This window comes from Callorhinchus milii, unplaced genomic scaffold, assembly GCF_018977255.1.
Source record: "Callorhinchus milii isolate IMCB2004 unplaced genomic scaffold, IMCB_Cmil_1.0 Scaffold1, whole genome shotgun sequence".
NCBI lineage: Eukaryota > Metazoa > Chordata > Chondrichthyes > Chimaeriformes > Callorhinchidae > Callorhinchus > Callorhinchus milii.
Window position 1 is genome coordinate 55,012,154 of NW_024704742.1, and position 13,622 is coordinate 55,025,775.

Consider the following 13,622-nt stretch of genomic DNA (forward strand, 5'->3'; position numbering starts at 1 on the left):
ACCATCTAAGAGCACCACCTGCTTCAGAATTAGGATGACCTGCATCACCAGTTGCAATAAACTTTTATGTTATGTCCACAGATTATTTTTTAATAGAAATTGCATACTTCCAACATTTAGTTTAAAAAGCAATTAATTCAGAGAAATAGATGAATTTTGATGGGACTTTGAATAAGCTGACACTCCGAAACATTGCTGAGGAAGTGCTGCATTGATGGAGGTGCCATCCTTTTGGATGAAATGTTAAAACCTCTGCCTGTTCAGGTAAATGTTAAAAATCCTACAGCACTATTCAAAAAGAGAAGGGAATTTCTTGCAGTGTTCTGGCCAATAATCCGCTACATAAAATTGGTTATGCATTTCAGCCTATTTGTGAGACACTGTTATACTCAGTTTGGCCGCTGCTTTCATATACAAATACACAGACACTACATTTTACAGTAAATCCTCCCACCAAGTAGTAAAAGCTCCCAACAAGAAAGACACTAAGCAAGGATAATTATTATTGTTGTTGAGTATAACATTTTAATCTGCATCTATGAAAGCTGCAATATTTTATTCTGGTTGATTCAATTATTGCATTGATATTGACATTTTATTTTCAATTTTGAATGAGTTAATTTTTGTATTTTGCCCTTCTGTATAAAACTATTGCACAGTTCACTCTTGTTCACTAACTGTGATCAACTCATAACTGGTGGAGAAGCTGCAATGTGAATAAAGTTTGTTGTTTTCAATACTTTTTTCTAACTTTTTTGGGAGTGAACCAATCCATTCATTCATCATGTCTAAGCTTCACTACAACAACTTTCTGTTTATCAGACTACACAACTCTTGCCTTCACAAGCTGCAGACTATCCAGAATTCTGCAGTTTGTATGCTTTCCCGCACTAGGTTCCGTGAGCCTATCGCCCCCATCTTCACAGGCTCCTCATCCCCCATCACATCAAGTTCAAGAACCTCATCTTCACCTTTAAATCCCTCCAACGTCTTGCTCCACCCTATCTCTGTGACCTTCTCAAACTTTATCAACTCGCCGGCTCCGTTCATTTGGCAGTCACTGTTCTGCTTCACGTTTTCCTTACTACGTTCCCCCTCCCCACCTCCACACCATCTGCCTATCTATTATCCCCACTCTGGAACTCCATCCCAGAGTCTCTATGACTTGCCTTTCCTCACCTCTTTCAAGGTGGGTCTGAAGAGCTTCCCCTTTGACTGTGCTTTTGGTCATCCTTCCAGAATATCCGTCCTACTGTCTTTCCATCACAACATCAAGCTGCTCATTAAATGAGTCTGACGTGGTGGCTTCAACCACTCTTCCTGGCAACTTGCTCCAATCATTAACTACCCTCTGGGTAAAGAAACATTTCTTGGTGTGTATCCTGAAATTGCTCTTTGCAACTCTTAAATGTACGTCCTCATGTTCTACAGCCTTGGTTACTTCTAAAGTGTACAATTCCTCAACTGAGAGGACTTGCAGGGGTAAGTAAATCTGAAGCAGGAGCAGTGTGCCAGTTCCTGCAGGCATAGATGAGCTTCCTCTCCCTTATTGGAGTTTTTCTCTCCCTCCTACCTGCCTGCTTCATGTCTCCCCAGGACAACACAGATGAGATAAGAAATATTTTAGCTGTGAGTCCACACTGCTTTTGTCGCGATGGCAACACATTTCTTAAACGACAACAACAAAAAGATTACATTTGTATAGCGCCTTTCATCCCAAGGCGCTGGACAGTGTACAGCATTTCAGACCCAAGCTGACGTTGGGGGGGGTAAGGGAGGAGAGGGGAAGAGGGGTGGCCGATGGCATAGTCGAAGAGGAGGGTCTTAAGGCGGGACTTGAAGGAGGCTAAGGAGGGGGTGAGGCGGAGTGATTGGGGGATGGAATTCCAGAGGTTGGAGCTGAAGTCTCTCCCGCCAATGGTGAAGTGGGTGGGTCGAGGGACGTGGAGTAGACCGGAGCCGGCTGTGCGGAGGGGGTGGGTTGGTAAGGGGTTAGGAGGTCACAGAGGTAGGGTGGGGCAAGGCCATGGAGGGCTTTGTATGTGAGGATCAGGATCTTGAACTGGATCCTCTGAAGAATAGGGAGCCAGTGGAGTCGGGCGAGAGTGGGGAAGGTGGGGTCACTGAGTTTGGTGCGGGAGAGGACACGGGCTGCAGAGTTCTGGATTATCTGCAGCCTGTGGAGGGAGGAGTTGGGAAGGTCGACAAGCAGGGCATTTGCATAGTCGAGCCTGGAGGTGATGAAGGCATGAATAAGAGTTTCAGCAGTCTGAGGTAATGGTGGAGTCGGGCGATGTTACGGAGGAGGGAAAGGCAGAGCGGGTCATGGCTTGAATGTGGGGGAGAAAAGACAGTTGAGGGTCGAACAAGACACCGAGGTTCCTTGGTGAGTTGTAGTGTGCAACCATGGAGGTTGATGCTGCCAGAGCCTGAGGTGCTGAGGCGCTGGCGAGAGCCAATCAGGAGGACCTCAGTCTTGTTCACATTCAACTTAGGAAATTTGCCCTCATCCAGGACTTGATGTCCGACAGACAGTCTGTCAGGACAGCAGTGTTCCTGGAGTTGAGGGTGGAGGCAGAAAGATAGAGTTGGGTTTCATCCGCATATATGTGGAAGTTAACCACATGTCTGCGGATGATCTCACCAAGGGGGAGCATGTAGATATTAATGAGGTGAGGGACAAGGACAGAGCCCTGGGGGACGCCAGACCTGACAGTGCGGCGGTGGAGGAGAAACCATAAGAGGCAACGAAGTGGAGACAGTCAGAGAGATAGGAATCGAACCAGGCAAGGGCAGGTCCGTGAAGATTGAGTAAAGCGGAGAGGCGGTGTATGAGGATGGAGTGGTCGACAATGTCGAAGGCGGCAGAGAGGATGGATATTTAACGGAGTAGTCATGCAGCTTTAAATGTCATAAAATGGATAAGGTGTTTGTTTCTCTCAGTTACCCAGTGTTTTATGAAATGTGTCCAGTAAACAAATTTTGTACAAAATTTCCCAATGTGACATCTGCCCACAGACCATTGTTCTAACTTACGGAAATTATTCTTCAACAGAACATTTATTGGCATTTTGACTCTGAAAGCATATTATTTTCTGCTTGTCAGTAAATTTATGATGGGACTTTCCATTATTTTGTGTGTTTTTTAACTGCAAAGTCTCCTTGATTCAGTGGGGATTTGGCATTCATTGTGGGTGGATTTGTAAGTGTGAACCTGTATCCTACGAGTCTGTTGCAGAATTTTTAAAAGATCAGTTAATATATTCTGTTTCACAAATTGTCCTTTCTATCTAGATTCTCACGGTTTTCCCTTCAGTCAGACATTTGTATTGCGCTTAAATATTTGTAAGATAAATTTTGTGCTCAGTAAGCAAAATACTCTGAATAAAAATTGCTCAAAGGCCTGCATTGATCTTTCATTTGCTGACTGCTAACTGCATTTCTTGCAGGTTGCAATAGCAAATTAATAACAGCAAGTAACCCGTTGTCAAGAGACAAGAAGATTGTTAAGCAATTGCGCATAATTTATTACAGGAATGAAATTAATGTTGTTGTATAATTTTCTGAAAGTGGATTCTGAGGTTGTGTTTTACTGCTGTAACAATATCTAATATCTGTGAAGCCTATCCTCCTTGCGGGGAGAAGGAAGAGGGGTCTCCTTGGACCTGAGTTGGTCCCAAGGTAAATTGCAGGGCAATGGAATTTTGGATTTGAGTTCAATCTCTGTGGTAATCTTGGTAATCTGGTTCCTGAGCCAAGTGGGTCCACAGTACTCAAGGACACTGCTGATGACAGTCCAGGCAACTTCTCACTCAGCTCCTATTAGCCCTGCTCTCATTGGCAAGGGATCCAGTTTCACTAGTTCAGCTAGTTAAACTCCAGCAGTATACCTTGCTCAGAGAACTCTGCTGGCTTATGTGGGAGATGACCATTCCTCTTTTTTGTAATCATTCCTCACTTTGAGCACAGACGTTTACAAAAAAAAACAATATTCAGTTTGTAAATTTGTTTGCAGGTTATTCAACTTGTATGACTCAAAACCAATAGATGAAACCTTTTCTGTAGTATACTTTGGTTGAATCCTCATGTAGTTCCACAACGTTATTTTACAAGAACTTCTACCAATCGGGGCCTCGGGATGCTGGAACATGGTTTTAAATAGCATAGTTTACAGGAATTGAGTTGTTTGATCCTGAAATGGACAAAATTGGTAGCTTGTTTCAAGGGTGTGGAATTCTGTTTCTATTTCTGAAGGGATTTTACAATAGAGAATTCCTGATAGAATTTAAACCATGAAATCAGTTGAACAGCTTTTATTTATAGAAACAACAAATTGACTACTAAATATAAGTGATGTGTAAACTCAAGGGATCCATATCATATGGGAGGTATATTTTAATCTACACACTTTTAGAAAAAAATTAGAAGTGTTGCATTTCAAAACGTTACAGATACCTGGCAGTAAACTGGTTGGAAATGTTCTTGTTCTGATTGAAGTAACAGTGCTTTACAAATTGGTCAGAAAACAAGGTGACTCCCCACTTAGGAACATGCTGAAAAAGTATTACAGTAATCAAAATGTTGTCCAATTAAGAGTATAAAACTGTAGTGCAGAATCAACCAATGGATCAGTCAGTGTTGAATCTCCTGGTTGTAGGATAATTTGGATCCACCTCCACTCTTAATTCCATGTTACTGTCTCTTCCGACAGTCAGCCTGTCAGACGTCGAGTCCGGTCAGTCACTAAGTGCTGCCTCCCTCCGCGATCGGGCTCCCACTCACTTTGTAAAGTGGAGTCCTGTAGCTCAGTTGTTAGAGGACTTGGCTGCCGTGTTTTGCCCACAAATATATAGTCACTCCACTTTACAGTATGTTGTGTGAAGCTCTTCGAGATGTCTTGAAGACGTGAAAAGCACTATATCAATTGCAAGGAATATTATTATTATTAAGGCACTCTGATTAAACAGAGTGTCAAATGTTCCCCTTCACCTTAACGCTATTACTTGATAGCAATAATAATAAATATTCCTTTCATTTGATATAGAGCCTTATCACGTCTTCGAGACATCTCAAAGCGCTTCACAGAATATCCTGTAAAGTGAATTGATTGTATGTTTTGTGGGCGGAATGCAGGAGCCAATTGCACACAGCAGTATCCCACAAACAGTTGTAGATTGAGTGACCAATTTTTTTGCCCAATGCCGGGAGTGGTAAATGTAAAACTCTCAACTTTTCAGACATAATTTGCATCTACCGCTGCATAAATATTCTGTAAAAATACATTTTACACTTCATGGCATTGCACAATATTTAATTAAAATGGAATGAAAATGGTGCCATGCTCATGAGGCTCGTGGCACAGTTAACCTTCACCACTGCTACTTGTGTTCATGTTAAATTGTAATAAATAATCCTTCATTTGGAGAGGACAAGTTTGCAGGGCTATGTGGAGAGAGCAGGGGAGTAGGATTGATTTGGACAACTCTTTTAAAAGAGCCGGCACAGACACGATGAGCTGAATAGCCTCCTTCTGTGCAGCATAATTTTATGATAGAAAGGAAGAGTGCCTCAAAGTGCTTCAGAACGTACAGGGAAGTGTAGTGACTATGCATTTACAGGTGAATGTGACTGCTGATCTGCCCACGGTAATGTCCAGAAATGGCCATGAAGTGAACGACTAATTTTGATTTGGGAGATTGTTGGTCAGCAAATCAGGAGAATCTCCCTTCAATTTTTGAACAGTACCATAAAATCTTTAATGTTCATCTGACCAGGCAGACTGGACTTCGGTTTAACATCTCATGCGAAGGACATTTATATTTAGAGATTTATAGCAACATAGGGAAACAGAAAGCAGCATTCCATTTTCACTTTACAGTATATTCTGTGAAGCACTTTTAAACCTCTCAAAGACATGATAAGGTGCTATATTAAATGCAAGGATTATTATTATTCAGCCAATTGAGCCTGCTCCACATCTTGGCAGATTGTTCAATCCCTATGTCATGTTCTTTCACCACACCCTTCAATGCTTCTATATGGGAAAGGTAATAATAGCAAATAATACTTTCCTGAATACTTATGAATCGAAAATGTGAAACATTTGATCTGGAGTGTAAACACAGCCTACATTTACCTTAAAGCATTTATACTCCTCCACCACTCTCCCTGCCACTTTTGCTACTTTTGGAATCCTGTAGCTCAGTGGTTTGAGCACTCGCTTTGCAAGCGAGAGACCTGAGTTCAATTCCAGGCAGAGGGCGAAACCTTGGGCAAGTTTCCTTACTCCACACGCCTAATAATAATCCCTCCAAAAACCAAAACAGTAATAAATTGGTTATTTTAAATCTACGACTGTTTGTGGGACATTGCTTTGCGCAATTGGCTGCCGCGTTCGCCCACAAATATACAGTCAATTCACTTTACAGTGTGTTCTGTGAAGTGCTTTGGGACGTCCTCCCGACGTGAAAAGCGCTATATCAAATGCAAGGATTATTATTATTATTATTATTATTACTTACTGTATAACAACCAGTATAAAGCTTCAGGTGGATTATTTTTCTTGAAGGTGTTTGATTCCTCTTTTTTCTACTAGGGAGCAGCTCTGGTTGCTGACAGCTAGGCTCGCCCAAGTGACACAGTGTTTTTAGGTGTAAACTTTGACAGTGAATATCAAGCAGGAATTTCAACCACTGGTGTGTCGCAGTCAAGCCTGATCTTGAACTCACCTGATATTCAAACACACTGTGATCCCAGCAGAGAGTGAGTGGATAGCAATCAGGAACAGGAACACTGCCCACTTTTCCTGCTGAGCCCAGTGGTTTTGCACAGACTGACCTCACATTCAGCACAGACCAGGAATTAAATCTGGGAATATCCTGCTCAATGGCTCCAGGAACTCATGCCATCAACTCACCAAACCAACAGGTAACCCTTATCCAAATGATTTGAATCCTGCAAAGTTGAGGGGTGTATTAAGTGTAATTGAACTATATTTGATCGTGTCAGTAAAATCACAGCTGTGACCTGTTGAGTAGTTTTATATACAGTGTCCAACATGAGACTGATTTCCAAAGCACGACTTTGAAAAGCCAACAATTACTTTGTGGTACGAATCCCGACCATTTTTAGAAGGACATAATGTAAAAGTAGCATTGAAGTTCAGAAACCTTTGCAGCTTATCACACATTCAATTTGAAAGTGCTTCCAAGCTGTGACTTGCAGCAAACAAGAAGAATCCTTGTATTGGATATAGCATCTCTCACGTTGGTTAGACGACCCGAAGCTTAGCACGGGATTTACATTAAAAGGTAGTGACTGTTTTTTTTTTGCAGGCAAACAGGAATACTGGAAGGGCTGGAGAGATATTTTGACACAGTGGACATATAATTCTTCCTTCTTTTCTCACCCTTTTCATACAAATGGATTTCAAAGAGATTGGTGTGAGTGCTTTTTGGGTCACTGCTGCAATTGCTCCAATTAGCTGTGTTTCTTCTGTCAGTACAAATAGAGGGAGATGTAGACCTGATGCTGATACAGTAGTTATTCAAACTTCACAGTTCCCTACTGTATCTCAGTCCTCAATTGCTGTGCCATCGTATTTGATCGGATACCACAAATACAGGCAGATCTGGTAAGGATTTCTTTTTAAACAAAGTTATTTCAGTTATTTTTTTAGGCAGGAGACTGAAAGTGTTTTAATTTGGTCGCATCCCCTGATGCACAACACGATTTCTGCAGTGAATAAACACTTCTGCTTCTCTCTCTCTCTCTCTCTCCCTCCCTCCATCCCCTGGCTTGGTGTCAAACTATACCATTCTTAAGTGCTCTGCAACGCTTTCCCAGTGAAGGGCCCTATGTGAATGCAGGTTGTTGTTGTTGTGAAGTTGCCCTGGTAGAATGGAGTTCCCTTTCAAGTGTTTTTCTCTTTTTGTCATACTAGAAAATCTGGCTATTTTTTTCCCTTTGAAATGCATTGTGTGAGGCTTCTATCCTGGGTTCTTCATCACAAATGTTTATTTGTTTTTTTTACTGTTGAAGTGACAACCCTGATCATTACATTTATGTAGCTTTGTCTCACTATCCCATCAATCTGGATCTTTGTAACTATGGCAGAGGATATCGGCTTTCAGATTGATGAACATTTTAACAAACTGAGAAAGAATGTTGAAAGATCCTCGGTGCTCTTTTATTGATAAAGCACAATGACAATATAATATCCTCAATATTTGCCCTGTTTGCTTTGACAGAAGGCTGTCTCGGACTAGACAATAGATCAAAGGTTTATGGACTGCTCTCTGGGGTTGAGGTGGCCTCTGTTTAATAAGCATGAACTGAACAAACTTGACAATGTTGGTAGACATTGAGTTCCACTGAGACGATTCATATAAACAGTTGACATAAAATGTATTCTGCGTTGTCTGACTGTCTCAATGAACGTCAAGTGATTTTAAATATTTGTTCAGAATTTTTTAAAATGCTCTTTTATTGTATTGTTTTCTGAGGAGCTGTATAAGAAGTAGGAGTTGCAGGAAATGTCAGAGAAAATGATTACTTAATGACTGTTTTGACCTTGTTGTGCATCAGGGGATGCGACCAAATCATGTGGCCATTGAATTTCTAAACTCATAATAATAATAGCCCTTGCATTTGATATAGCATCCTATCACATCTTCGAGACCTCTTAAACTCAAAACACTAGGAATTATTGTATGACTTTGTATTTGTAGGCGAAAATGGCAACCAATTTGCAATGTCACAGAAAACAGCCATGAATATATGATTCATTTTATCTGAAGGATTGTCAGGACACCGGGAGAAAGGCACTTTTCTTTTCAAGTAGTGCCATGAGATCCTTTAAACGTCCAGCTGAACAGCTAAGTAGGACCTCAGTTTAACATCTGATCTGAAGGATGGTAGCTCTTACAATTAAACACTCTCCTACCATTGCATGGAAGTGTCAGCCTAGACTATATGAGGTCAAAGACCCGAGGTGCGGCTTGACCTCAAAACCTTGAGGCAAGACTGTTACCAACTAAGAATTCGAAACATTCGTCAGAGCCACATTATTTTAATCACCTTTCCTGGTATTGTGTTATATCCTGTGAACACTTTGAGACATCCTTTTGATGTGAAACACACAATATCAAATGCAAGGATTATTATTATCATTATTTTCAAATGTTAATCTATAGAGGGGTTTATTCGCTCCTATAAATTTGAACAGTGGGAAATTTGAAATTATCCCTCTAGACCATCATCTGACCACTGAAAAAAGCAAAAACACCTTAAAAATACCTAAAAGTGCTTTAATTGTTCAATAAGGTTTGTAAAATTTGACTATTCAGAAAGCAAGGATGTGCTTTCTATTGGGGTATTCTGTGGGGTCCTGTAGCTCAGTGGTTAGAGCATTCACCTCGCAAGCGACAGACCTCGGTTCAATTTCTGGCAAGGCAAAATGTTAGACACGTTTTGTTACTTCTCAAGCCTCTGTTTAGCTAGCAGTAAGTGGGAACTTGGGTGTTAGTTGATTGGTGGATCACTTTTCCGGGGATAATAATCCCTCAAGAAAAAAAACAATAATAATTTGGTCACTTAGTCCACGACTGTTTGTGGGACACTGCTGTGCACAATTGGCTGCTACGTTTTGCCCACAAATATACAGTCAATTCACTTTACAATATATTTTGTGAAGCGCTTTGAGACGTCTAGAAGACATGAAAAGTGCTATATCAAATGCAAGGATTATTACTATTACCACTGCACACAAATCATGAAAAGGCAGATAAATTAATTATGTGGAATAGATGTATTTACGCCCTCAATCAAAATCTACAAGGAAGAATAAAAAATAAGGTCTAAGAGAGAAACAGTCCAGGCAGTTGCCTCTTGACAAGGCAACCCAATGGATGTTTGTATTTCAGCGCTTTGGGACATCCTCCCGACGTGAAAGGCGCTATACAATGTAATCTTGTTGTTGTTGTATCTTGACTTTTGCATTTGTGGGACCTTGTCTCAGCAGAGAAGTCATTCTTCTTGAGTTTTTGGGACAGTCAGAGCAGTCAGTTTATGCTAAAGGGTGGAAGTGAAGAAACTCTTGTTTTGCCAGGCCATAGGAGAGATAAACCCTTCCACTACCTTTTTTGGTGACAAATGCACATTGCTGAAAGTCAGATGTAATAATTTCCCTGAAGTATACAGCACTTATAAGAAATACATACGCGGTTACGCGGGGACCTGATACAGGTCTTCAAGATCATGAAAGGTTTCGACAGGCTAGATAAGGCAAAGCTGTTTCCGCTGGTAGGTGTGTCTGACCAGTGGTCACAGTCTTAAGATATCTACCAAAAGAAGCAGAAGGGAGGTTAGAAGAAATTTTTTCACTCAGCGAGTTGTTTGAATTTGGAAAGATCTGCCTGAAAGGGTAGTGAAGTCCAATTCGATAACAGCTTTTAAGAGAGAGCTGGATAGGTATCTGGGGAAGACGGGTTTGCAGGGTTATGAGGAGAAAGCTGGTGATTGGGGTTAGTGAAAGTGACTTGCTCTGTCAAAGAGCCGGCACAGACTCGATGGGCCGAATGGCCTCCTTCTGTGCCGTAATATTCTATGAATATGTGTTCATTGGTCAATGATCTAAACAGCAGACCTTTGAGAACTGAATCATGTAGTGAAAAACCTGTTCTAGTTAGTCAATTCTTCAAGGGCTCAGTGATAAGTGATATGCAATACACAGTATACTGTATACTGTATGTACATATATTGTATATATATTGTATACTGCAATTACTCAATCTTATGGATTCGAGTATTGACAAGAGAAGGTAAAAACACTAACATATTTTGAGAGTTGGTATGATAACCACATTATTTTTCACAACCATTAGTTCCAATTAATGCAGATACTGGACCTCCTGCATTGTGTGGCATTCATATTTTATTCATTATTTTGAAACTATTAGTATAATAAAGGACTTTATCTTTGCCATTTTGGTCCCTCAATATGGAAGGACACTATCTGGCACTAAATAGCTAATTAGCAATATCTCCAAGTGGAGTCAACACATTTACACTGAATGAGGACTATATATATATATATAGAACACTATCGTCAGCCAGAAATAAGTGGGTGTCTTATGAATGTGTTTTCACAAGTAAACCAAGCATTGCAAATAAAGTGGTGAAACGTGTTAGTAATAGCTAAAGTGATCGCAAATATCGCAAGTACTGTGAGCACTTTGTGTTGCCATGCCACCCATTTTTGAGCGTAAGAGTTTTGTTTATAACCACTTCATACATATTCTATTGCAGGCTAGGGCACACCTGATCCAGGAGCATCAAACCACTCACCATATGTTCCTCCTACAGGAGCAGATTGGGTCAACCTGGCTCGGTTGGCAGCATTCTTGCCTCTGAGTCAGAATGATGTGGGGGTAAGCCCCACATCAGGACTTCAAAACTCATATAGTCTCTACTATGCTGAGCAATGCTGCATTGTTGAAGATACTGTCCTTCAGATGTTAAATTAAGGTGTCGTCTGCCTCTTCAGGTGGATTTTAAAGATCCCATTGTGCTATTCGAAAAGAAAATTGATTCCTCCAGTTTTCAAAATTGGTCATTCACTGCATTTCATGGCTGTTTGGGCACCACGTTTGCCTACAAAATACACACACTACACTTTACAGTATATGCTGTAGAAGCACTTTGAGATGTTCTCCTGATGTGAAAGGTACTGTATCAAATTGAAGAAATATTATACAGTATCTGGTCCTCCACGTTCTCCATAAAAATGTAACTGGCTTATTGCCAAGTCTCAGGCATAACATCAGAGGTCCAAAATTTGATTCAACCTTAATTTGAAGACTAATGCATAGTTGAGCTGCATTAGGTGTGAGGAATGGTCAGAATGTGGTCAGGGACTAGATGCGGGGTAGAAAGGATAACTGGGGATTGAACCAGATGTCCAGGTTCCGCACAGGTTCAATGAGTCTGAGGGATAGGCCGAGGAGGTTAAGGAAGGCAGAGGAACAGGTGAGAAGATATGATAAGACTAAGGAGGATGGCATCCATTTTGTCCATGCTGCTTTAGAAAGTTGGTGCTCGTCCAGCCCTTGATGTCTGACAAGCAGGCAGACAGAACATCATTCGACCTGGGGTTAGAGTTGGCTAGAGGAGAAAAAGTAGACTTAGGTGTCATTCACATGGATGTGAAAGCTGACTCTACGTCTGTGAATGATATTGCTGAGAGGGAGCACGTAAATGAGAAAAAGGAGGGAGCCGAGAATAGAGCCTTGGGATGATAACTGTGAGGGTGAGAGGAGAAGCCATCAGTTATAGAAGGAAAGTAAGAATTAATACTTCTTAACATATGGAACAGCATTTGTCTTAAAACCACTTGTAGCTTGTGGTGTTAACTAAGTATTAGCTGCATATTTGTTTTTCTTGATTCCTCTACCTGATGTGTCAACGTAAATTCATACCTAAATTCAGTTCAATACCTTTGTGTGATTGAAATCTATTGCATGAGAAACAAATGTGACACCGTTGTGAGTGTGCAAGGCCTTCAAGATTATTTCAAGTTGATACTATACAGCTCTACCTGTGAACTCGTTTTCAATTGGTTAGTGGTGTGCAGGCAGATGGCAAGTACATTGCAGCCAGCTGGCTAAAATGGATAAAAATATCCAGCCAGTCCTGTGGGTCAGCAGAAAATGCTGGAGTATAATATTGAGGACCTTGCTCAGCCAAGTTCTTTAGACTATGAGCTCCATAGTCCAGTTTGTTGTTGAATGCTCCCTTCCCTAGTGCTTTGTGTTGTTTGTGTTTGTCCTGAGGCCTGGAATATTGCAGTAGCACATAACCTCAAAAGAAAAAAAAGGCTTGTTGCTTCTAAAGTGTTTCTAAGCATTTTGAGAATAATCTGGACATTTTTTAACCCTTTTTGTGGCTCAAATAAATAATCTGGTCTGTATAACTTCCCTAATTTACTTTGGTAAGTAATATTCATATCTTTTATATTTAGTTTATTTTTCCTGTATTTGATTTAAAATGAGACTAATTAACCAGATTTCTGTTTGTAGTTTTAGCTTATGATTTTTAATTTTAGAACAAACTTCACAAATGTATAGTATAATGTATGAATTACTGTATCCATATTTTGATCATTTTTAGATGGTTATGTTATACTGTACCAAAGAGATTTACTGCCGATTGCACAATTACATATTTTATGGGGTTTGCTCCAGTTTAGGATTCAAGTAAGATTCTATGCCTGAAAGGGTGGTGGAAGCCAATTCAATAACAACTTTTAAGAGAGAAGTAGATAATTATTTGGGGAGGACAAGTTTGCAGAGCTATGGGGAGAGAGTGGGGGAATGGGATTGAATTGGTTAACTCTTTTCAAAGAACCGGCACAGACACGATGGCCTCCTTCTATTCTGTGTAATTCTATGATTCTATGAAGTAAGAGTTTATCTGAACCAGTCAACTATTACAAATAGAAGCATAGAAATTTACAGCACAGAAGAACGCTCATTCAATCCATCATTCCTCTACTCACTCTCTAAAAGAACTATCTATTTCACCTACAAAATATACAGTCAATTAACTTTACTTTGTAGCCTGTG

At 40.5% G+C, this 13,622-nt stretch overlaps 1 protein-coding gene across 3 annotated transcripts in view; it reads left to right on the forward strand.

The window, feature by feature from the left end:
* The first annotated feature begins 6,759 nt into the window (after nucleotides 1-6,759).
* Nucleotides 6,760-13,622, forward strand: part of slc7a2 (solute carrier family 7 member 2) — a 36,622-nt gene continuing 29,759 nt past the window's right edge. The window contains exon 1 of one of the 3 annotated variants that reach the window (XM_007892800.1): nucleotides 6,760-6,927. In XM_007892800.1, the coding sequence (XP_007890991.1) occupies nucleotides 6,886-6,927 (42 nt within the window). In that variant the 5' untranslated portion in view covers nucleotides 6,760-6,885. Of the gene's footprint in view, nucleotides 6,928-12,715; nucleotides 12,989-13,622 lie in introns of those variants that run through there. The other 2 variants (XM_007892801.2, XM_007892802.1) reach the window with 2 other exon arrangements.